This window comes from Lissotriton vulgaris, chromosome 2_1 (genome assembly GCF_964263255.1).
Source record: "Lissotriton vulgaris chromosome 2_1, aLisVul1.2, whole genome shotgun sequence".
NCBI lineage: Eukaryota > Metazoa > Chordata > Amphibia > Caudata > Salamandridae > Lissotriton > Lissotriton vulgaris.
This window is the reverse complement of record NC_141687.1, coordinates 1191960821-1191986861: the sequence shown is the minus strand read 5'-3', so window position 1 is coordinate 1191986861 and position 26041 is coordinate 1191960821. Positions and strand designations below refer to the sequence as shown.

At 45.7% G+C, this 26041-nt stretch overlaps 1 protein-coding gene across 10 annotated transcripts in view; it reads right to left on the bottom strand.

The window, feature by feature from the left end:
• APLP2 (amyloid beta precursor like protein 2) overlaps positions 1 to 26041 on the bottom strand; it is a 640140-nt gene that overhangs the window by 441466 nt on the left and 172633 nt on the right. For all 10 annotated transcript variants that reach the window (XM_086956906.1, XM_086956911.1, XM_086956909.1 and 7 more), the window contains exon 3: positions 6910 to 7039. In XM_086956906.1, coding sequence (XP_086813032.1) covers positions 6910 to 7039 — 130 coding nt within the window. The remainder of the gene's footprint in view (positions 1 to 6909; positions 7040 to 26041) is intronic.

Here is a 26041-nt window from a genome sequence, read left to right as displayed (position 1 = left end):
CTTCAACATGTTGTGTATTTACGTGACTTAGATGTATTGATATTACAAACAACAATGGCAATGGCAATAGCTTAAACTTTTGTAAATACATTTTGTGAAGATTATGTTCAGTGTTTTTTATTGTGATGAAAATCCAAAAACAGAAGTGAAATATTAACATCTTTTTGTGATTTGTAATAAAGCATGAAAGCTTGAAAACAGCTTGAAACATTGAAAGAACATATTTGAACCAGTGATGCTGTGGTTGCGCTGAGTGATGCTGTGGTTGCGCTGAGTGATGCTGTGGTTGCGCTGAGTGATGCTGTGTTTGCGCTGAGTGATGCTGTGTTTGCGCTGAGTAATGCTGTAGTTGCGCTGAGTAATGCTGTAGTTGCGCTGAGAGGTATGTGCATCGGTGGAGCTTAGTGGGTGCATTGATGGAGCTGTGTGGTGGGTGCATTGGTGGAGCTTAGTTGGAGCATCGGTGGAGCTGTGTGGTGGGTGTATCGGTGGAGCTGTGTGGTGGGTGCCTCGGCGGAGCTGTGTGCTGGGTACATCGGTGGATCTGGGTGGTGGGTGCATCTGTGGAGCTGTGTGGTGGGTGCCTCGGCGGAGCTGTGTGGTGGGTGCATCGGTGGAGCTGGGTGGTGGGTGCATCGGTGGAGCTCGGTGGTCGGTGCTTCGGTGGAGCTGTGTGGTGGGTGCATCTGTGGAGCTGTGTGGTGGGTGCATCTGTGGAGCTGTGTGGTGGGTGCATCTGTGGAGCTGTGTGGTGGGTGCCTCGGTGGAGCTGTGTGGTGGGTGCATCGGTGGAGCTGTGTGGTGGGTGCATCGGTGGAGCTGTGTGGTGGGTGCATTAGTGGAACTGGGTGGTGGGTGCATCGTTGTAGCTGTGTCGGTGGAGCTGTGTGGTGGCTGCATCGATGGAGCTGTGTGGTGGGTGCCTCGGCGGAGCTGTGTGGTGGGTGCCTCGGCGGAGCTGTGTGGTGGGTGCATCGGCGGAGCGCTCTATCTATCTATCTATCTATCTATCTATCTGTCTGTCTGTCCCCCTCACCGCCTATGCTTTGCCTGCATCTCTCAGTTATTGCCAGCAACTTGTTTGTCTGCAGTCCCTCTCGTGCCTGTCTCTGACCAAGCATCTACCGATCTGTCTCCCTCTCTGTCGTTTTGTACAACTCTCTAAACCAGATGCTATGTCATGGAAGCCTGAATGATCAGGACACAACATAGGCTATCACACGAGAGACACTTATTTGTGATATGCCTGCTATACACTTCATCATTGTGCCCCTTCTGCAGCAGCACATGCACTGTCACAGGCGCACCCGTAGGCACCCGGTGAGACCGCTGACATTCGCCAGGTTTGGACCGCACAGCTCTGTCCCAGTAAACAGAGCCTTTCGCCAAAGGTGCAACGCACTATCTCCCACCGACCTGAACCAAACTCGCGTGTATCTTAAAATGGTATGAGAAGCGAAGACATGCACAGCGTGCATGGTAGGAGCTGCAGAGGAGTGGGAAGTACAAACACCATGCAAGTCAAAACTTGCACTCTAAATATCATGCAGGAAGAAAAGCTGCTGCACCGAAGGAGGCATGCGATAACTATCACTGACTTATCCGATAATATTTGGACTATCACCTGAGCCTCGGTGCGCTGCAGGTTAGGTATCTCGTGCACATCTGTAAAATAATAAATTTAGCCCCCAGCACACCGACTCGAGCATCCACCCGAACCGCAGACATTGGGCCCCTCTAATCCCATTTTACCCCCTGCCCCCCTCACCTTTAGCCCCTCTTCTCCCGGGCAGGCCTCGGAGCTGCCAGGAGCGGCGCGCGCTGAAATTTACAAGCCAGGAAGTTTGGTCACGTTCTGGCGCGAGCCCCACCAGCGCTTTATCTCAGTTTTAATTATATGATCGGGTGCGCTGATGGTCTTTAACTGGAACGAGCAGAAAGAAAAAAAGTTTGTGCTTTGGGGGCGGCGGCAATATGCTTCCTCTGTGTCTGGGTAGCAGGTACAGGGAGAGTACCGCACCCCCCCTGACACGAGGAGGGGGCCAGAGAAGAGACACACCGGCCAGAGGCCACAATGGAGCTGTTCTCACCCAGCTGCAAACACACACCGTATGGTAAACATTGGTTTGTAGTGCGTTCAACAAGCGGCATCCAAAATATGATAAATACGGTAATTACAAAAACGTGCATTTTTTCAATATCTGTGTGCCAATTTAATATACTAGACGGTTTCACTACACGGAGTGCAATTTATTAAAAATAATAGTTTTTGAACACAAGCGTGGAAATATTTATTATCACATCTCGCCATTGCACTAATGGCGTTCCCATGAGTTACACGACTTTGTTTCATCTTTGTCACATGCACTATGTATGGTGTCGATATTGTTATTAGATATGGAGCTGAATTGATCAATACTTCAAAGTTTACATCGTTTAAGACTGTTCTGAGATTTGGCTGCCAAGGAAAATGAGGCACATAAAAGTAGTAAAAGATGTGCCCAGGGTCACGGAATGTGGTCAAGTATCAGAGCTAGGATGTGAGACTAGGTTCACTGGTTACACATAGTGTGATGCAGCCAAAGGGTCTTAATAGCCTTCATTCTTCTGTTCAAAACCGAAGGTCATAGCTTTGTGTTTAATTCATTCAGGAGATAACTTAGAACATGTTAGATAAATTCGCATATCATATGTTAAATCAATCGGACTCTCTATATGAAGAAAAACACAGCGTTTTATGGAAGAGACGGCAAGACATGAAACACTATTTTTATGTTAATATCACTGGCTTCCCCTTACAAAAGAAACAGGCCGATTCCAGGAAAGCTCAACAGGAAAAGAGCGAAAACAACAACAGAAGCCGAAGAAACGTGCCTGGGACACCCACAACGTTTGATGTCATTTTACAGGCCTCCACATCTGAAGTTCAGCTGTTCTGCAGATGAACTTTCCTTTACTAGGAAGAGAGCATAAAAGGAGATACGGCGCGAAACTGAAAGTACGGCCGGCCGGCCGTGAATAATTAGGGGATGAGCGCACGCTGAGAAGCTGCCTTTGATGTGGTAATTCGAGGCAGGCGGCTGGTGGCTTTGTGCACGCGCTTTTTAGGGCTTGCGCTTGCGCAATGACCTAAAAAGCACATGCACTGCAAGAAATCGCCAGTGGAATCTTGCTTGGTAAACCCTGGATAAGCCGCTATAGAGCTTCGCCAGCTATGCGCTATGCGCATCAGCAGGCGAGCCCTAAAAACATCTTATTACAACTGGAACCTGCTCTTTGGGCTGGTGAAGAGAGGACTGTGCCAGTGGTGCCTGGGCTGTGGAAAAGTCACTCTCGAGCCCCAGGCCGAAGTAGAGACTCCACTGGTTAGTCCGCCAACCCCATGTTCAGGCAGCATGGCGAAAAACATTGAAGTAGCCCGTCCTGACTTGTCAGTAGCCACCCGCAAGCAATCACTGGTGATTTGCAATGTGTAGCCAAGAAGACCTCCAATACGGCCTCAAAAGTTGCACCAGTGTTTGCCAGACTTGGGACAGTCATCAGTGTGGACTGGTCTCCACAGATGGACAGTAGTCCTCACCAAAGGAAACGGGTGAATCTGGGGCGTCCGGTTGTCAGTAGTCCAGCCGATGCTGGACTTCTACAGGCCAAAAGAGGACTTTGAGGGACAACGACCCCTGTTGCCAAAGTTGCCCCACATTACCTGTGGACCGGGGAATAACTACAAGGAGACGTCAGTTGACCGTGCAGCATCCAAAGCATCTTTCAGCATCCCCAACATCCTGTATCCACAGCATTAGGACTACTTCATTGAAGTCTATGGCAGTTTTGATGTAAAGTGTGGAACTGGACTTAAGACTGCTTTGGTGAACAGGTAACTCTCCTAATATTCCTTATTAGCCTCCCTGTCCTTCTTCCTGTTAAAATTGGTCACCTAGTTGGGGCCACAGTAACCAAACAAAACTCTTAAAAAATTCTCAAAATTTTTCAAACTTTTCATTTGGTTAGCAATGCTGACTGCACTGGAGAAGTGTGGCTCAATGGTTAGAGTGGCAGACCCTGATGCAGAGGTCTAGCCCGGGACCAGGGTTCAATTCCCCGCCTCGGCGGGTCTTGGGCTCAAAATTCCATGGACCTGATAATTGTCGCCTCGGTGCCTATTCCAATCATGGATTTCCACTCTGCAACTCTGGGCAATAGCTTGCCTAATCTCCACAACGGCCCCCACAACGCTAAGGATGCCTGGCCTCCACCTTGGGGGTGCCGAGGAGTGGACGCCTCACAGGGAAAGCCAGGATGGGTTCCACAGCGGTATTCGTACAAGCGCCTTGAGACCCTTGCGGGTGAGTAGTGCGCTATACTATACTGTATCAATTTACATTTACAATTTACATTTACACTTTGGACTAAAGCTGAGATTAACATTTTCGTCAATAATCTACAAAATCTACATCTCGGGAAGCCTCTGGTGGATTTGCATATCTTGGTGTCGAAAAATTCATAAACTATCTTTTTTTTATAAATTAGTGTCGGATTTCCTTTGTGTTGTGTGACTTTCTTATTCTGTTTGCTGCTTCTAAATGCTTTACACAAATTCCTCCATTTACGCTCAGTCACAGCTACCCAGGGTTGAGCAAGAGGTTTTACAAAATGAGCCTGACTGGATCCAAGACGGTTTACTTAGCATATTACACAGTGAAGCCACACAACCACACCAAACAATACACCAGATTCCTCACAAGAACTATTGACAACTTAACACCTTCCTGACTTCTTTGGGCAGAGTGTGGCGGGGTGGGGCACGAGAGCGGAAACAGTTCAGTGCCCTCGACTTGGAGAAGCACTTGCACAAGATTCTTGATTTCTTTTGTATCACCTTCACTTCATGGCCCCGATCAGCATAACGTTGCATTCTTCTTGCGACTTAGCACCATGCTCCTGAGCACGAACACCGTAAGTCACACCGCCTCCTGGTGTGTAACAGACATATGTTTCCTACAATCCTGGCACAGTTTGAAATTTGTAGTCTTCGGTGGGGACAGCTTTCCCTTGCCCACTTTAGAGGCTCTTTCATTTACAAGCCAAGTCTAATCGCACCGCATGTTAAAGTTTCTCTTCATTGCTTAACTTACATTTCTGAGGTCATAAGGGCAAACGTATTCAGTAACTGAATTTTAACATAAAACGATTTGGATAGTACAGCGCTAACTGCAAGGACATGATTAGCTGTTGAGCAAAAAGTGTCGGTCTGCATTGCTCCATGATGTCGATATTACTTAAGGCACAGGAATTCTGAAATTCTGCAGCTGTGGCATTTCCTGCATAGTTCTAGATGTGCCTCATATACTCCATCATCTGCTTCTTCATTTTCAGATTTCACTCAAGAAATGGCTTCTAGCTCTAAGGATTCCAAAGTTACCAACAAAGCATCAAAATATAGTTGCTCATAACAGCAGACCCTTAGAAAAGATAACCTCATGGCCTTTCAGTTACTGATAACCGTATTCAAGTTTCAAACTGGTACTGAGGGGCACCTTTGCACAAACAACATTGATAAGTGCTGAAATGAAAAAAATAATTAACTAATTCAGATTGTGACACATAATTTGGTCTTCCATTGATGCATATTTTCAGTGGCCTGGATAATACTCCATAGATATGAAAAAAATACCTTACTTGGGTTGTACACTGGTCATGTACCAGTTATAGTTAGGCTGAGTGGTGAGTCAGTAATTAAGACTCCGACAAACCCAAGAATGTATTGACACCATGAGCTAAAAAAAAGGAGCTCAACTATCCCGAAGAAAACTAGGCATCAGAATGGTATTTTTATGGAAATTAGGCAAAAAGCAAACTGTGGGAATTTCAATATATGCATTACATTACATATATGTATACATTACATACTTTGTGACATGCAGAAAATGGAAATCCAGGAATGAAAAAATTAATTAAACGACAAGTATGTCAGGTTACAGCTCACCTATGCAGGGGTGGTTCACCAAAAGCAAGAACGGTAGCACAGTTAAAGTGTTACCATGCAAAGGTATACATTCAAGGAGATGGGTCAGTATATAACCATCTGGAAGAGTCTGTTTATACAACCTGCAGCTAATGGGGGATCATGCCGGTCAATGGCAGGTAAGATACGCACGGGAATCTTCTTTAGGAGGGGTTTAAGGGGGGAGGGGCATTCTATCTCACCCTGAACGCCAACATCACTGCTAAAATAGTATGGTACAAGGTTTCGTCAAGTTGGAACACCTAAAACACAGCCACAGGGTACAGCCTATGGTGAAACAGTTTTTCTTTTTTCTTAAAGGCACCCTCCTACAACTTGATGGTAGAAAGAGACACATTCCTGTCTGGCTGCCCATTCCATGTCTTCACTTCAACGCACTGGCTAAAGTTTCCAGGTTTACTATTCTTTCTTTTCAACTCTTCATTTGCAGATCTTGAATTTGGTTCATGTACTCATTTCACTGGAATGACAACAAAGAGCTCACCATTCAAAAATAACCATAACTAGTTGCAATGAACTTGCAAAAGGATCAAATAAGAGACAAAGCAGAAACTAGGTTTGGCTGTGCAGCCACTAGATGAAACTAGGAGAGTCATAGTTCTAATCCTTTGTTATAACAGAAACAAATCCGACAGGTAATTGCAGTACAAATCTAGTGCGTAAGGGGCCTACTGGATCCCTGCACAGATCCGGTATAGCTTCAAAAGAAGATTTTAATAGCACAGTGCCTAGTTCAACTGCTTGAGAGGCGAGTGCCTTTATAACCAAGTGAGACTACAATACAACAAAGACTATTGTCTTTAAATGTCTGGTCGCAGGATCTCCTTGAATGCAGCAGGTAGTTTAGATTTCCTTCGCAACCCTTTGGCAGACCATTGGACACTTACCGAGACACTTAAAGGGTACTACGATGTGAGAGTGGCCTTTGCATTGCTTCTTTCCCTTCTTGCACCAGTTGTCGATATTGACGGGCTGGTTTGCTTCCACGACATTCATAATCTGAAGTTCAGGATACACCTACAATGATAAGTGATATATCTATTGAACACTTATGACGTGAGCGGATATTTTAGTCATTTTTAATATTTCATAAAGTTAACTTAACTAGCGTTCAGGTTTTTGTGAACTAATGTTCTGGGTTGAAAAGAAAGTCACTTACCTTTAACTATAGTTCTCTAGTATAGGATCTTTCATAGATTCACATGTTTGAATCAACTCAGTCATTGAGCTGCGAGTACCACAGCATGCACAGAGAGTAGCACAATGTTAATAACTGGCAGAAAACCTTGAAAGTCATAGGGGTAGCCTAATCACATCATTTTATAATGATCCAAATATCAGCCAATACAGCACAGAGCATACACTTCATCCATCCTCAGCCCTGGTCCATAGGCTCAGATTCTTAGCAGAAGTGTTTGTATATTTAACATAATATAGGAGAGGTTGAGAGAGGCAGGAGGGTAATTCGCTTGAGAATCTATGAAAGATAGCAATACCGGAGAATGACAGTGACTTTTTCTTTATCCAATACTGGATCTTCCATAGATTCACATGTTTGAGTCAGAGTAGCAACATCACAAAATAAAATGATCAATGAAGTATTAAAGCTTTTCAAACACTCACCCCCAGCCACAGATCTGGTTTAATCCATCGTTATTTTGCTTGCCACGTCCCCTCAGTTTGGACCAAGGAATATGCAAATCTGTCTTGACCCTTCTTGCCTGAACTGCCAGGCCAGGTCCTCCCTGGCTAGCTTGAATCCAGTGGAGCAGCGATCAAGGGACCCAAGTCTGGGCATAATTTTAGCCACTTAGGGAGCACACAGCAACATCACAAAATAAAATGATGGATGGTGTTTTGCCGTTTAAAACTTACAAACCGGTCCCAGGATGCTTGTGTTCTAGTCCAGGGAGAACCTGGCCTGGACGTTTGGGCTGTTACCTTGTGCAGCAGGGTCAAAGCCGATTTACATATGGCGGGGTCTAAACTGGAATGGTATGGCGAGCAAAAGAACGATAGATAAAACCTTTTCACCTCGCTAACGCTGTGCTGGACTTTGCAGTTGCAGAGGGATTCCTGAGCTTTCAACTTAAGACCTCGCGGAACCCGCTTCGCGGGTCCCGCAGCGCCACTAGGATTTGCTGGAACTGAGGGGCTGCGAGAGGAACAACAACAGCAGGCAAGGCTGCGAGCGTAAGGGGCCGGACTTCGTGTACCAGAAGTCCCGGCTACCCTCGCCTCCCGCCATCGGGCCGCTCTCCTTGCCTGCCACGCCCCCCTCACATTCATTCATTTAAAAAGGTTGCTGTACCTGGAGGCAGCGGGACACCTTTTCACCTCGCTAATGCTGTGCTGGACTTTGCAGTTGCAGAGGGATTCCTGAGCTTTCAACTTAAGACCTCGCGGAACCCGCTTCGCGGGTCCCGCAGCGCCACTAGGATTTGCTGGAACTGAGGGGCTGCGAGAGGAACAACAACAGCAGGCAAGGCTGCGAGCGTAAGGGGCCGGACTTCGTGTACCAGAAGTCCCGGCTACCCTCGCCTCCCGCCATCGGGCCACTCTCCTTGCCTGCCACGCCCCCCTCACATTCATTCATTTAAAAAGGTTGCTGTACCTGGAGGCAGCGGGACACCTTTTCACCTCGCTAACGCTGTGCTGGACTTTGCAGTTGCAGAGGGATTTGCTTGTTGATGAAGCTCTAGCATTAGATAATATCCTCCTGAAATCACCTGGTATTACTAGAAGGCGGAATTTGTTGAATTCAGCAGCCAATCAGCCAATCTCAGAGAGTTGGGGTCAAGATAAAGTACTTGGATATTGCATCTGGTCAGCGGTTCTATGATAGTTTCAACAGAATTCTGATTTATTCCGAGAGAAGTAGCTCTGTGAACCAGTATTGTTTGGGCCACCAAGGAGCTATTAAAATGAGTCAACATCGTTCTCTCTTCTTCTTTGCTAGGACCCTCAAAGTCGGTGGGATGGGTGGAAAGGCATAGGCATACGTCCCTGACCTAATGATTGAAAAGACATTTCCCCCATAATCCACAAAGGTTTTGCATGCTGACATACTATCAGCATTTGTGGTTCAGGTTGATCACAAATAGGTCTGGACTTGGCTTAGCCCAGCGCGAAAAAATGTTGTTCAGTTGTTGCTGCTGCAATTCCCACTTGTGGCATTCTTGAGGAGTACTGCTGAGGTACTCGGTCAGGAGCTAGGTGTTTGTGGAAGATGTTTGGCTTTTAGTTGGAAACACTTTTTTATTCTTGAAAGAATAGCTTGTATGTGCGGGGGGGGGGGCTTGGGATGGGGCACTTGCCGCAGATTGCTAGTTTCTGCAAGTACACTGCCCAGCCTTCTAAAGAGGAGTCTGTGGTGGGACAGACCTGTGTTGATGTTCTTGTATTGAACCCACAACAGTAAAGCGTTCCTCATTCTTTTTGTCACCTGTATGATATTCTTTTAATGGTCCCTGGATCCTCTTGAAAGAGTCTCATGTGATGAGACAATGGGGTATGAAAGGGATGCAGGAGAACATAATTCCTAAAAGACTTGAAGTCTTGGCCATTTAGCATAGATGTCCTACTCTTTCTTTGGACGGAAAGGCCTAGTGTTGCACTTAGACTAAAAATGCTCCTACAAATTGTACTTCTCCAAGGGCTTAAACAAAATTTCTTCTGGTCTAAAAAAAGCACCATTTATTTTAAGAGCCACTAGCAGTTTCTTGTTGATCTCTGTGTGGCTTTGAGTTTTCTTTGACTAGCCAGTCATTTACATATGGAAATATTTGATGTCCTGGTTTTCCTAGGTGAGATGCTACGGGAGCCACACATACACGCTGTGAATATTCTCGGGGCTGACTTGAGTCCAAACAACAACACCTTGAACTGATAATGGCAACTAGCCATTTCCAATCAAAGGTATTTGCTATGATTAGCATGGATTGGAATGTGCAAATACACATCTTGCAAGTCTAATGATGTCATCTAATCTCCTTAATTAAGCAGTTGTAGGACTTCTTGCAACTGACCATGCGAAATGATTGGGTTTTTTTTTTAGAAATTTGTTCAGATTTCTCAAATATAAAAAAATATTTTTTTCCTGCTCAGTAATTCTTTTTTATCAGGAAAAAATGAAAACAGAGTGCTGTTTATTTTTTACTAGTAATTGAGGACTTGCCTTTGTGCCCCAATTTGCAACATTATAAGAATATTGCTTGTAACAGACAAAGGATTTGGTGGGAGCCTCTGGGTGGTGGTGTTGCTGGTTTCTGAATTCATTCTAGTGTGTGGCCGAAGTATTGGCAATCCAAAACCTAGCAGCCGGACGATATATTTGCCCATCCTCAATAAAAAGTTGAGCTTCTTCCTCCTACAAGTATTCCAGGATTCATCAGGATTGCTACTTCTATAATGCCATTGTGTTCTGGAATGCTCATTTCCTCAAGATTGATTGTTTGTAGATCTTCTGAGGAGCCTGCTTATTTTAAGACGCTGGTAGTGGTGGTCTATATTGATCGGTGTAGCCTTGACAACACAGCAGTTGAACTAGTTGATCTGTTAGGTTGATAACTTCCTCTAAATTAATATTGGCCCCTTCCCTGTGCTCCACAAAAGGGCTGTGGTTGTCTTTATTGGAGGATTCCCAAGGAACATATGGGGTCCTTATCTATTTTAATTGACTGGGGAGCTTCATCAACATGCCTATCAAAGAATGAATATGATTACCCATTATAAGGCATGTCCATTATTCTACTCTGTACCTCCAGTGTAAACGAAGTAGAACTGAGACAGACTTGCCTACGTAACAGTCTTCACAGCCAACAGTCAGAAATCTGTTGTGGCAATAGCCACTGTGGTATCCATGCCAACGGGAGGAGGAACATGGTGGCGGCAGGCTGACGGCTGCTGCGGGGCTCCTCGCTCTGGAGGCACCACAGGCAGTTTTTATATGAATTTTCCCTATGAAGGAGCAGATTTTTCTGAAATATGCGGTGAGGAGTGGAGGGCATTGTTCTGGGAGTAGTATTGAAGGCATTTCTGAGTTCTCTCTCAGTGTTTGTGCTTTCTTCGGAGGTTTGCGGTGAGCGCTCTCGGGCGCTAGGACCCCGGGGGGAATGTGCAAGCGGCATTACGCTAGGAAGCGGAAGACGGAGGAGCTGGATCGAGTTGGCGTTTGCGTCTGCTGGAGAGTTGAAGTGGTTGTTGCAGCGAACACGGGGGCCCTGCTTCGGTCTGAAGAGGAAAGGCGAAAACTAGAAACACCTCGAGACCAAGGTTTTGAAAGTCGAAGGAGTCTTTGGCATCGCTCCAGAGGGGCGCTTCTCTCCCGCTTCAGAGGCCCGGTGTGCTGGGGACATCTATCAACCCTAAGATTTTTGGGAGTGCGGTACAGCGGTAAGGAGGTTCTAAGAGGGGAGGTCTGCATGGAGGCAGACACATCGACAGTAGCTGCATCTGTATTCCATCAAATCAGTTCCAGCAGAGTGAGCAGTGATACCAAGGATAGTGGCGCAGAGGTGGGGCAGCCATTACAGATAAGCCTGGGGGTTACCATTGCTGGTTCTAATCAATCTGAGTGCTCTGTACCTAAAGAGAGAGGGGGAGAGATTAGGAACAGGTATCAGCTCAGGTCTAAGCAGGACTTGAGGAGACAGGGGGTCTGGGACCTAGTAGAGACAGGAGAGAGAGGGGGTCCTACACCTTTATCCCCAACCAAACAGAAAAAGAAGGGGGGGGAACAAGGAAAGGTGGGACAGCTAAGGTAATCAAGCAGTTCCAGGCACAGAAGGAGCACTCCCTCACTTAAAAGCTACTTCCAAATAATGGAGCAAGTGGCAAGTTCTAATGAAAAGTCAGGAGTAAAAGTAGTAGATGCAGAAGCAGCAGTAGAAGGGGTAGAAGAGGTAGGAGCAGTAGTTGCTGGGACCGTATCTCAACTAGGTAAAGTGGCTACTCCTCCTATCTTGCCCCTGAAGAATAGGTATGCCATATTCAAGTCGGCCCTTAATGAGGAGGGTTTAGAGGTTACGGCACACTCCGGCCATGATGATGGTATTACGATTAGCTCACAGGAGCCCTCTTCTTTATTACTGGTAGCACAGGAGCCTCCTGCTGTATTAACCTCTGTGAGTTCAACTCCTGTTTCTGCTACTGCCCCGGCTTTGAGCTCTGCGGCCCACTCCATTCTTCAGATTCCCCAAACAATTCTAACTAAACCCCCATTTCAGTCTTTTCCCCCTAGTAATCTTGTTACCCAGAACCCTGCCTTAACTATTAGTCGAGTATCGGCTGAGGTTGAGGGGGATAGACTTGGTTTTCTATTCCAAACAATGAGGGAGGATTTACTGGAAAAGTTTGAGATTTCTGAGAGCAACCGAAAGGGGTTGCATGACAGATTTGACGCACTAGAGGCTAAGCTGGAGGGAATAGCGGTTCGAACCAGTTCGTTAGAGAGTAAAGTTACCACGCTCTCAGAAACAACCATAGGGAACTCTAAGGATATTGACGCTCTCAAAGCACAAAATCGAACACTTATGATGGACATGGAGAGACTGGAAACGCAAAGTCGGCGGAATAATCTTAGAATCCTTAAAATACCAGAAGGAGAAGAAGTTGAGGACATTAAGGGGTTTGTCTGTAGGTTACTACGGGAAGGTGTACTAAAGGATCGGTTAGATATTGACCTAGAGGCCGAGATCCAGAGGGTGCACAGAGACCCTTTTAGGTTGCATCCGGACCGCAAAGCACCGAGGAAGATTCTGGTCTACTTCCAAACCTACAGGGTTAAAGAACTTATACTTAGCAGATGTCTCGCACGTTCTACTCTCCACTATAATGCTAACCCCTATCAAATTAGATCTGATATAGGGGGAAGATTGCTCAAAGGCAGTGGGAGTTGGGTTCTAGGATGCCAGAACTTCGTTCCCTGGGAGCTCAATTTCAAATGAACTTCCCCGCTTTACTTAAGATCATGTGGAACAATAAGATGTATAACTGCAACCACCCTGAGGAGGTGGACGAGTTGCTATTAAAAATGAGGAAATAGCCAGTCTCAAGCAATAACCAGTTACAAGCAATTAAGAAATAGGAAAAAATAAAGGGAGAAAAATGATAAGTGAATTGTACATTGCACTCTCACGAAATTGAGGCAGTTAAATGTAAATGTACACTGGTTGCACACACTTACACACCTACACTTAGCAGATAAGATATAAGAATGGTATCGATCTTTCACCACAGGAGGTAAAAAAAAAGGTGAATGTAAAAACAAGGGGTTAAACATATAAATACAATATATTAACAAGCATTTGCAATGCAATAGGTCTCGCATTAGGAAAGTTTGAGCTATTGGTATTGTAAATGACATTTTTTATTTATGTTTTGTTTTTGAAAATTGCGAAATTAATAGCTCTGTCATTTACAATGCTAATAGTTCTAACTTTCGAAAATGTGACATCTATAGCATTTGTAATTCAATATGTGTTGTATTTACGTGACTCACATGTATTGATATTACAAATAATAGCTTTTAATTTTTTTTAATAATTAATACTTAAATAAAAAAGTGATTGTAATTTATAATGGCAATAGCTTAAACTTTTGTAAATAACTTTTGTGAAGATTATGTTCAGTGTATTTTATTGGGATGAAAATCCAAGAACATAAGTGAAACATTAACATCTTTTTGTTACATTTGTAATAAAGCTTGAAACATTGAGAGAACATATTTGAACCAGGTGTTGTTGAATGGTTGCACAGATTGATGCTGTGGTGGCGCTGAGTGATGTTGTGATGGCGAACGAGTGATGCTGTGATGTTCAGTGATGCTGTGGTAGCGCATAGTGATATTGTGGTGCCCCTGAGTGATGCTGTATGCTATGCTATGTTTTGTTTTGCTATCCTATGTTTTGTTTTGCTATGCTATGTTTTGCTATCCTTGGCTTTTATTTGTTATGCTATGCTATGTTTTGTTATGCTATGATATGATATGCTTTGTTATGCTATGCTAGGTTTAGTTATGCTATGCTATGCTATGTTTTGTTGTGTGTGGTATGCTATGCTATGTTTTGCTATGGTATTTTTTGATATGCTATGCTTTGTGTTTTGATGTATTTTGATTTGCTATGCTATGCTTTGTGTGTTGCTTTTTTTATTTGCTATCCTATGCTTTGTTTTGCTATGCTATGTTTTGCTATCCTATGCTTTTTTATGCTATGCTATGTTTGGTTATGCTATGCTATGCTGGTGAGGGTGTGTGAGGGAGAGAGGGTGAGGGGGTGAGAGGGTTGTGAGGGTGAGAGGGTTGTGAGGGTGAGAGGGTTGTGAGGGTGAGAGGGTTGTGAGGGTGAGGGGGTGTGAGGGTGAGGGGGTGTGAGGGTGAGGGGGTGTGAGGGTGAGGGGGGGGTGAGGGGGGGGGGTGAGGGGGGTGTGAGGGTGAGGGGGGTGTGAGGGTGAAGGGGTGTGAGGGTGAAGGGGTGTGAGGGTGAAGGGGTGTGAGGGTGAAGGGGTGTGAGGGTGAATGGATGGATTCATGAATTGATAAATTGGTGGCAAGACAGATGGAGAAATTAAAAGATAGTTGGTGGAATGGATGGAAAACACATTGATTTATTAAACCGCAGGGTGTATAGACAGACGGATGAATGGGTAGATTCATACACGGATTAGCATGCTGACAGATGAAAAGGTAGGTGGGCGAGTAGAAAGGCTGAATGGTTGAATAGTAAGACAAATACCTCAGTTGGATTCCACCTGTAAAGTTCTGTATACGTTTTTGTGCCAGGTTGACATCTAAGGCATAATGTTTCATGCCTTCTCAGGTGGGAAGCCTGTTCCCAAGATTTACACTGATCAATTCTGCCAGGATTATGAAATTACTAAACAACTTCACCCTCAAAACGTGTACATACTGATTAAAAAAAAAACACAGCACCGTGGTTTGGATTAAGGCACATGGCTCTCCCCCCCCCACACAAACCCTCTACTGGGATGAGAAAGAGACATGTGAGCAGGATAGGGAAGGGGTTTGTTGTAGCAGCTCCCTTTCCAGAGGAAACGAAGCAGGGAGCCGAGCCCATGGCTGGGTGCTTGGCAACTGTCCACATATAAACGCTTCACCAGGACCAGCAGAGATGCTGTCTCTGGTTCAGACCTTCCCTAGAGGTGTCCACGGTCATCGCGAATATATTTAAACACAGATCTGCCTTGTTTGTGCTGTTATCCAGGGCAACTGCTGTGAATCTAGCCTTACCTCCCCACATAAATACATATAATAAACGATTATAACATACGCCTTTCTACAGTTCAAAGTAAAAGTAAAACATAGGAACAATGTTGGTTTAAAATAGGGTTAGCTCCAGTCAGGATTGGTTTCAGAGCGGTATCAGCAAGGGAAAAAGGTAAGTTAGTTAGAGACTTCTGAGATGTAGCGCCAAGCAATTATTACCATTCTCACCGAAGTTAGCGCTACAGAATAATTCACCACATATCAAAAGTACACATTTTGGATCGCAAGAGCCTCTTAGAAGGTTGGGTATTCAGCAAACAGGTGCACTTCAGTACTACTGGAAGTGTATGGCTAGCTGTGAACTGGACGGGGTGCCGGAACCACTACAAAAATGGACCACAGCGCTATAAGTTTGTCCACGCTGAGGGTATGGCTGGTGAGAGGGGTGGAAGTCTGAGACTTTAGAGGGCTCAGAGGCACTACAACAGCTCAGAAGTCCACTCAGCTCAGAAGTCCACTCAGACGAGCACCGCGTTCTCCCGGGAAACATGCTTATAATAGCGCCAAAAAGTCTTTCAGAACTGTGGCCCCGAGTTTCAACAAATATTATTAACCCAGCATGGAGAAAGGTGGATCGATTCAAAACAACAGACTGTAAGGTGGTTGCACATTTAGAGTAGGCAGTAAGCACAGACTGAAACGGATGGATAGATACAGAGGCATATTCCGAAATAGTCACAGACCGGTTTGTACACAGAAAAGCGGCTGTTGCATCGAAACGCTTATCGTATGTGACCTACTTGTCTTGTAATGTCGGGCTTTGAAAATGGTTGCTTAATATATAAAAAATTATGAGACTGTGAAAGAACTATACAGAGTCTCTTAGAAGTTATCTTGACGGCAGTGAGCAGTGGCACTGCCGCAGAGTTAAGATGTATCTGTTCATGGAGGGTGAGGGCGAAAATTGACAGCCAGATAGGGACCCATCTCGGAACCTACTTTTTGGAACTGCCGGTGCTGAGCACCGGCAAGACCCGCCCCACTTAAAGCCCTGGCTTCACATGAGCACTAGTAACGTTACATAAGGACAAGTTCATTTTTGGTAGACACGGGGAGATTAAGTGCTTTTCCCAGAATCACGGGATGTTGAGCCAATGTTAGACTCGAACCTGCTCCCACCATTGTCAAAGTCAGCAACACTTATGCTGCATCCTCCATTAATAATGAATGCGCTATATTTGCTTCAGGCCGAGTTACTAGCATGAGTGTATAAATGAGTGTGTGTGTGCAGGGGGGGTGGGTGGGCGGCAGCGTGTGTATGTGTGCGCGCGCGCCTGTGTGTGTGTGTGTGTGTGCAGGGGGGTGGGGGATGGCTGTGTGTGTGTGCGTGCGCCGTTAGTGCATGCGAGCCAAGCGAAAGCAGGGGCTGTGTGTGTGTCTGCGCAAGCGCGTCTCAGAAGCGCGCTCACACGGACAAATCTGAGACAGCAGAGGCGCGTGGCCGAACGCGGTCTCAGATTCCCAGGAAACTAACCACAACAGATGTCGAGCTAGACCGCATGCTACGCATGCGCAAGTCTAGCTCGACCTAAAAATGAGAAGGATTAGTCAGTTAGTAGGGAAGAATTTTTTTTTTTTCACGTAGGGTGGTGTTTCGGGAGTGCGGAGCCCTCTAAGACGTGTTCACGTCTGACATGATGGGAGGGTTCCTCGGGGGAGAGGGGGTGGAGGGGGGACGAGGGGTCACAGGGGAGGCGGTGAAAATATAAAAATGTCCTCATATGCCATAAGTCTTTATGTTGCCAGTTTAGAATGTGAATGTTGGCCACTGCTGGCTACTGGTGCGGTTGCATCAGACAATGGTTTCCGGTATGGTAACCAGTAGTAAATTCCTTTCCTGGAATCTTAATGGTATAGGGAGCCGGAAGAAGCAATTAAGGGTGTGTGAATTCTTACAAAATATCGAAGCCCATGTATACCTTTTACAAGAAACACATTTAGAAGCTGAAGTGTGCTGTCAAGTGTTTGCAAAACTTAGCTGGGTACAGGAAGTTCTTTGTTCCAAGCAAAAGGGTTCCACTAGGGGAGTAGCTATAATTGTTCGTGCTAATAAGGGGATCAGGGTCCAGAACTGGGGTACTGATCAGTATGGGCGATGGCTGGTGGCAGTTCTCTCTATTGGTAGTTCCACCTTTTCGTGTGCTGTTTATTATGGCCCTAATGAAGACAACTCTAGCTTTCTTCGGAAGTTAGAGGAGAGTATGATACAGCACACTGCCCCAGTTATATTAGGGGGCGATTTTAATCTGATATTGGACAGCCAGTTAGATCGTACCTCTAAAGCTAAATATAACCCCCCAAATAAATCCCTTTTAGTTCTGAAGAATATTATGAAGGACTTTACCTTACAGGATGCCTTGAGAGTTAAGCACGGTACCCTTAGGGAATATTCTTTTTATAGTAAAAAGTATAGACAATACTCCAGAATAGATCTTTTTCTTTTAGACCAAGTGCTCTTGCCTGATATTGTTTCAATCTCATATATCCCAGTAGGTCTGTCGGACCATTCTGCGGTTAAGCTAAAAATCAATTTTAAGACTAGCCCTTTAGAGTATAGGTGGACCTTGGACAGAACAATTCTTTTAGACTAAGAGATTAAAATCAAAATCAAGGAGAGTTTGTTGGAGTTTTTCCTATTTAATAGTGGTACAGCTTCAGAACAAACAGTTTGGGAAACACTTAAGTCTTTTTTAAGAGGTATTCTTGGCTCACAGATGGTGTTGAAAAGAAAACTTAGGAAAGAAAAGGACATTTATGATCTTGATTTAATAAAAAATAAAAAAAAAAAACAACAACTACAGTTAGCGGTTTTGGAGGATAGAGGAAGGATTCCTGCACTCGAAAAAAAGCTTCTAGAGTTGCAGATAGGCTTCAAAGCACAAGCTGATAAGATAATTAAGGACAAGTGGGAAGTTAGTAAGCTTCGGAATTTTGACTATGGAGAGAAGTGTGGTTCCCTCCTGGCCTGGAAGGTTAGGACTGAGAGGAGCAGGAATAATATCAGCTCATTAATTCAGCGAGATTCGGGCTAACAGAAGATGTTGAGATCAGGAGAGAGGCTAGAGATTTTATGGAGGAATTATATCAAGAAGATAGTAGACATGGGGTACAAGAGCTGGAGCAGTGGTGGGCTTTGAGGGATCTGCCCCAGTTGAGTGAGTCTGATAAAGCTTCTTTAGTCGCAGAGATTACGGAAGGGGAGATACGGGCTCAGCTGAAAAAGATGTCTAGAAACAAGGCCCCCGGTCCGGATGGACTGCCGACGGAGGTGTATAAGGGCAATCTGGAGGAAATCCTAGCCCCACTACTGGTACTTTTTAACAAAATCTTTGTGCAGGGAGAGCATACTGCAGCTTCTTGGTCGGAAGCCACCATCACCTTGATAGCAAAGCCGAACAAAGATCCTAAAAAAATTAAGTCGTATAGACCTATTTCCCTTCTTAATTCAGATTTAAAAATGTATTCTGGTATACTAACATCTAGACTGGCGAAAGTAATTAAGTCCATAATTCATCCAGACCAGAGGGGGTTCATACCAGACCGTCAGCTTAACAAACTTACGTTTCAAGTTGTTGGAGCAATAGACATTGCGATAGAGAGAGGACTGACGCTTGCCATTGTTCCGATTGATGCAGCAAAGGCATTCGACCAGGTTAACTGGCGATTCTTATGGAAAACTATGGCAAAGTTTGGGTTCCCAGCCACATTTATTAAAGGGGTTGAGACACTATATAGGGGTCCCCGGGCCAAAGTATTGGTTAACGGCAGTTTGACTAAGTGGTTGAATATTTCAAGGGGAACGAGGCAGGGTTGTCCCCTGTCTCCCCTCCTCTTTGATATTTATATCGAGCCCTTTGTCTGCTCCTTGAGATCAGATCCAGTAATTACACAGTTTAAAATGGGGGATTTGGTGCTGAAGACAGCATTATACGCTGACGATCTTCTCCTTTACACGACCAATCCTGTTGAGGCCATTCCCAGGTTATTTGAACTGGCTGAAGATTTTGGTATAGTGTCGGGGTGCAGAATCAATAAAGATAAAACTGATATAATGAGTTGGAATAACCAGGCCCCGATACCAGAAGCTAAACTAAAAATCAGATACCTGGGAATATACCTCAATCATAAATTACAGGATGTTTCGAAAACTAGTTGGCAAACGATGGTAAAGGAGATGAGGAAGCTGTTGACCAGATGGAACACTCTACCCCTTAACATCTATGGTAGAGTGAACCTGGTCAAAATGATAATTCTGCCTAAAATTACCTTCTTATTCAACTCCATTCCCCTAAATTTTAATAAAAAGGATATTTCTAACCTTCAAGGAAGGATCGGGTCTTTCACTTGGGCCACCAAGTCCCCCAGGATTGCCTGGAGGAAATTGAGAAGGGGATTGAAACTAGGTGGGCTGGCTCCCCCTGATTTACTTTTTTATTGCTATGCTTTTCAGTTCAAGAATTTTAGACTTTTGGCAAATAAGTTGGACTCTTCATCGCATGGTCGTCTCTTTCAGGCTATGTTATCAGACCTACCACAAGGCTTAGATTTATTTATATGTAAATTTGGGGACCAGAAGTTTTTTAAAAAGGTCCGTCTGAAGCTTCTACAGGCAGCACTCAATATTTGGCAATCAATACGTAAAATTCTGGAGATCCCCTATTACCATTCTCAGGCCCCAACATGGGACTCTCCGGGTACCCCTGATTGCCTACTAGATCGGCTGGCTCTTCCATTGAGAGCAGCAGGCTTTACGAAATGGGGGACCTGTGTAATAACTCGGTACTTTTAGACTGGGAATCCCTATCGAATTTAACAGGAGCTCCATTACATGATTTAAATTCTATCAGTTGCCCTCTTGGTGGGGGAGGCAGTGCTTGGCAAAAGATGAGGAGACCCAAATTCTGGAATCAATTAGTAGGGGGAGAGGATGTAAGGGGGAGATCGCACTTTGGTATAATACACTAGTGGGAGCGAAAGATAATTTGGAAGCTGAAATTACCAAGCTATGGGACAATCTCTTAATCCAGAACCCCGAAGAGATGTTGAAGGTTTGGACAGACACATTTACACTTTCACAAAAAATTATAAAACCATCCAATCTTAGAAGGAACCACCTGTTTACGGCATAGGGTTTACTGGACTCCTGCAAAATTATCCAAGATCTCAGCAGAAGAGTATTATTGTCCAAAATGCAGGCTCTCTGCCGCGGACGACAGGCATATGTTTGTCGACTGCCCAGAAATTATGAGTTACTGGAGACAGGTGTGTGGGTTCTTAGAGGAGGTAGTACTAACATCGATCACTTGTAGTCCCAGATTGATTCTTTTCGGCCTTCCTCAGGACTATGATATTAGAAACAGTACCTCACAGTTTATCTTTTACGTTATTGTTATTGCTAGGAGGGAGATATGTAGGGAATGGGAGTCCGTAAACCCTCCCAGATTTGCAGACTGCCAAAGGAACATCATGGCTTAGTCGTTTAGACATGTTGTGTGGTGGGGAAAGTGCCATTAAGATCTGGTCTTCATTAAAAGCATGGTCTGAGAGATAACACACAATGAGTCCAATGATTATGCCAGAGGTTTAGTGGTCCTGTCCTCCCAAAGGGGCAAGATACATTGATAACGGGAGTTGGACTAGGAGACGACCTACCTCTGGGTGACTTCCATAGGCTATGCACAGACTCCAGGGCGGAATAAATTGGTTTGTGCTAGTGGCCCGGAGAAAGCCCATCTTGAGTTGATATTTTCTGGTGGCATTTATGAGGATAAAATAAAAAATAAAAAACAACGTTCTTTCTCATTCGGATAGGATTGTTCTTGATTTTTTATCTCTACAAAGGAACTTGAGGTATGGCTCAATATTTGATCACATATGGCAGTTCTATTTTGCAAAAATTGCCAGTGCATTATTTGCTCCGATAGATGTGGCTGCCGTTGCTGAAAAACGTTTACTGAGTTATTGAGACTTCTTTCTCTGTCCGGTGTTCCAGAGTATGGAGATGTTGGGTTCCTTGATTGCCATTGGGCTTGAATCACCAGTAAATCTGCACAGGGTTGATGTTGGAGTGTTGCACTAGGGTTGATGTTGGAGTGTTGTCGGATGCTTTATGTTTTTTACCCAGCCTAAGAATTATTGCACCACTGTTGCTGGGTTCTTCATAAGCTTCAATCCATCTGACCAAATATGATCAGTGATTAGAATTGTTTTAATTGATTTGATTGAAGGCTCTTTCAAGCCATTAACAGTAATCATTCTCTTATGTTGGTACTGTACTGGCAGGTCGAATCTGAGGCTCCTCAATGGGAGTGTGAGAAAATCCTATATAATTTGTAGCTGAATCTACTGTTTAGGGTGACAAGAAGAGGAGAGCGGGGCGAGGGGGGAATGTCTTCTGGAATGGGAGATGGGTTGATGGAACTTGGGAAAGGTGGTTGCATTTGATTACCCTCTTTCTCATCATCTGCAACTAGTGAATTAGAGTGGGCTGCCAAAGTTGAGTGCATTACTAGAGGCGAGGAAAGTATTGACCTTGAAGGAGAACGCATGGGGTGTGTGGAATTGCAGGTCTCATTCGAGGGCTTCACCTAGGTCAAGCTTGTCTGGACAGTTGTACATGAGGTTCAGTTTAAAATTCTAAAAATAGTTTAAAAATAGTCATGAGTAATGAATCTCTGACCATATTGAATGTTCAAATTCAAGTTCAAGTTCAGGAATTTGTATAGCGCACTACTCACCCAGAGGGTCTCAAGGCGCTTGGGGGAGGGTGTGCCTTATTTATCGAATAGCCAGGTTTTAAGTTGCTTTCTGAAGGAAATGTGGTTCTATGTAAGGCGGAGGTGAGTGGGGAGAGAATTCCAGGTGTTGGCCGCTAAGTAGGAGAAGGATCTTCCTCCCATGGTGGATCTGTGGATGCTCGGAATTGCGGCGAGGGCTTGATTGGAGGATCGTAGTTGGTGGGTGGGTGTGTGTGTAGAAGGACAGTCGTGTGTTGAGGCATTCGGGTCCTATGTTGTAGAGGGCCTTGTGTGCGTGGGTGAGGAGACGGAACGTTATTCTCTTGTTGACGGGAAGCCAGTGGAGGTCTTTCAGGTGACCGGTAATATGAGCTTGACGAGGGATGTCCAATATGAGTCTGGCTGATGCGTTTTGGATGTGTTGGAGTTTTTTCTGTAATATGGCTGTGGCTCCGGCGTAGAGGGTGTTTCCGTAGTCCAGTCGGCTAGTGACCAGTGCGTGGGTGACGGTCTTTCTTGTATCGGTGGGGATCCAGCGGAAGATTTTTTTGAGTATGCAAAGTACGGTGAAGCATGAGGATGAGACGGCGTTGACTTGTCTGGTCATCGAGAGGGAGGAGTCTAGGATGAAGCCCAGGTTACGTGCGTGGTCTGTAGGTATGGGTGCTGTGCCCAGGGCCGGTGGCCACCATGAGTCGTCCCAGGCAGAGGGGGGATGACCCTAGGATGAGGACTTCCGTTTTGTCAGAGTTTAGTTTTAGGCGGCTGTTTTTCATCCATTCGGCTACTTCTTTCATGCCTTCGTGTAGATTGGTTTTGGCGGTGTTAGGGTCTTTGGTGAGGGAAAGGATCAGTTGGGTGTCGTCAGCGTAGGAGATGATGTTGAGGTTGTGTTGTCGCGCGATGGATACGAGGGGACTCATGTAAACGTTGAAGAGGGTGGGACTGAGTGATGATCCTTGTGGTACTCCGCAGATGACTTCGGTGGCCTCTGATTTGAATGGGGAGAGGCGGACTCTCTGGGTTCTCCCAGCGAGGAAAGAGATGATCCTGTCCAAAGCTTTTCCTTGTATGCCGACGTTGCTGAGGCGTTGTATAAGGGTGCTATGACAGACTGTGTCGAAGGCGGCGGAGAGGTCAAGTAGGATGAGGGCAACTGTTTCTCCGTTGTCCAGTAGCGTTCGGATGTCGTCTGTCGCTGCAATGAGGGCGGTTTCGGTGCTGTGTTTAGCTCGGAACCCGGATTGTGAGGTGTCGAGGGAATTGTTGGATTCAAGGAAGGCGGCGAGCTGACTATTGACTGCTTTCTCAATGACTTTGGCAGGGAATGGGAGGAGAGAAATGGGGTGGTAGTTCTTAAGTTCAGAGGGGTCTGCTGTGGGTTTCTTCAGGAGGGCGCTGAGTTCGGCGTGTTTCCAGCTTTCTGGGAAGATAGCGGGGTTGAAGGAGCAGTTGATGACATCACGGAGATGGGATGCGATGATGGAGTCTGCTTTGTTGAAAATGTGGTGGGGACATGGGTCGATTGGCGATCCTGAGTGGATGGAGTTCATTAGGCGGATGGTGTCTTCAGTGGTGATTGGGTTCCAGGCGCTAAGGTTGTTAGAGTGCGGTTTTGGTTCGGAGGTGGGTGGAGTGGACTGTTCTTTGGACAGGTTCTCAAAGCCGTTATGTATGTCGGCGATTTTGTTGTGGAAGAAAGAGGATAACGAGTCGCAGAGGTCTTGGGAGGGAGTAATGTCGTTTGAGCCTGCGGTGGGGTTGGTAAATTCTTTGACAATGTTGAATAGTTCATTGCTGTTGTGGGCGTTGTTGTCGAGTCGATCCTTGAATGCTGATTTCTTGGTGGATCGGATCAATTGGTGGTGTTTGCGGGTGGCGGCCTTGAAGGTGGACAGGTTGTTAGTGGTTGGGTTTTTTTTGCATGTTTTCTCGAGAGTACGGCATAGCTTCTTGGATTTCTTAAGGTCATCGGTGAACCAGGGAGCCTTTTTGCTACCTTGTTTGATCTGGTGTTTTTTCAAGGGTGCTAGTTCGTCAGCGCTGTGGGTGATCCATTGTGTGAGTTTGGTGGCAGCTTGGTTTGGATCCGATGATATGGCAGGAGGGTTTTGGTTAAGCGATGTGAGGAGTTGGTTGGTGGTGATTTTGTTCCAATTTCTTGGAGGAACAAGTTGTGGGGGGTTGTGGGTCAAGGTCTTTTTGTAGTTGAAGTGAACGTAGCTGTGGTCCGTCCAATGGAGAGCTGTGGTGTGATCGAAGGAGATGTGCTTGCTGGAGGTGAAGATAGGGTCAAGCTTGTGTCCGGCAAGGTGGGTGGGGGTGTCAACAAGTTGTTTGAGTCCGAGATTGGCTAGGTTGTCCAGAAGGGTGGTGGTGTTGCTGTCGTTTTTCTTTTCCAGGTGGAAGTTGAGGTCTCCCAGTAGGATGTAGTTCTCGGAGTTGAGGGCATGCGGGCTGATGAAGTCAGTGATGTCTTTGCTGAATTGTGTGCGGGTTCCTGGTGGTCTATAAATGAGGGTGCCTCTAAGTGTGGTCCTGGGGTCGGTGTGGATCTGGAAGTGGAGGTGTTCGGCGGTAGCGAGGTTATCGTCGGAGCTGGTCGTGATTCGGATGGTGTTCTTATGGACAATGGCGATGCCTCCTCCTGTTTGGTTGGTGCGGTCTTTTCGGATGATCTTGTAAGCGTCCGGGATGGCTATGGCGATGTCGGGCGCTGATGAGGCGTTCATCCAGGTTTCTGTAAGGAAGGTGACGTCCAGTGATGGTGTAGAGTAGGTCCCAGAGTTCAGTGGCGTGTCTGTGGACCGAGCGGGTGTTCAGCAGGATGCACTTCAGGTGGCTAGAGTCGGAGCTGTGTTTGGAGTTAGTGGATTTGGTGTGGGTCTTGATGCAGGCGAACTTGCAGGAGTGGCAGGCGAAGGGTCCGTGGGTGTGTCCTGGGGCAGCTTCGCAGCATTGTGGTGTGCGTCCGGGGTTAAGGGCAAAGAGGGTGGCGGCGTCATACGTTATGCGGGTGGAGGGGATTTTGCGGGGGCCAGGGGGTATGGCGCTGGGCGCGGTCCAGGCGCGGACGGGCTTACCTTTGGCGCACCTTCGGCGCGCATGGGGCGCGACCGTTGCGCGTGAAAGCCGCGCGCAAATGCATCTGTCATAAGTGGAGAAGTAGAGGGGGGAGGGGCGAGGGAGGATCAGCTGGGAGGCAGGGGCGAGGTGTAGAGGACGGGCTCCGAGGCACAACAACAACAAAATGGCAGCAGCAAAAGCGAAACTAGAGAGAGGCTGGGGCACAAAGCCAAATTAAGCAGCTTAGACAATCTGTGAATAAAGCGCTACAAAAATCTATGCACAAGACAAGCAATGCACTTTTCAATCAGAGCAACACAGCGAGCGCTACAGCTATAATTATTTCTAGTACTCTGCAAAGCTTATCCCACTACAGCGCTATTATAGACGGCAGCCAGAAGATTTAAAATGATCAGATGAGAGCAAAGAGCGCAGCCCAACGATACCCAAAGTAGAGCAGGGAGCGTGGGGAGCGACCACTACTGAGAGCGTCAGGACTTGAACTATACCTTCCTGTGCTGTTTGTGACACCTGCGTAGATGGGTCGTAATCAAATTGCCACTAGTCATCCTGGTCATCTTGAAAGGACTTGTAAGATCTTCTACTGTCTGGAGATTGGCAATGTGTGGGGTTTGCCAAACCAGCTTCTTCAGGATTGTATTTATATAGCGCTTACTATCCCTGACGAGACGTCGAAGCGCTTTTTCGGCGGGTAGCACGTTACTCCGGGACCCATAGAGGATTAGTGTTGAATTAGTATAGTGAAACATGCAAGTACTTTTTATGTGGTGGATAGGTTAGTCAGTTATTTGGATTTGGAATGATAGCAGATGGATAGAGGAGGACAAAGGTTTGTATTTATTTATCACTTGTTGACACATTCAGGAAGCCTATAAAGGATTAGTGGTGAATTAATATGGTGAAATATGA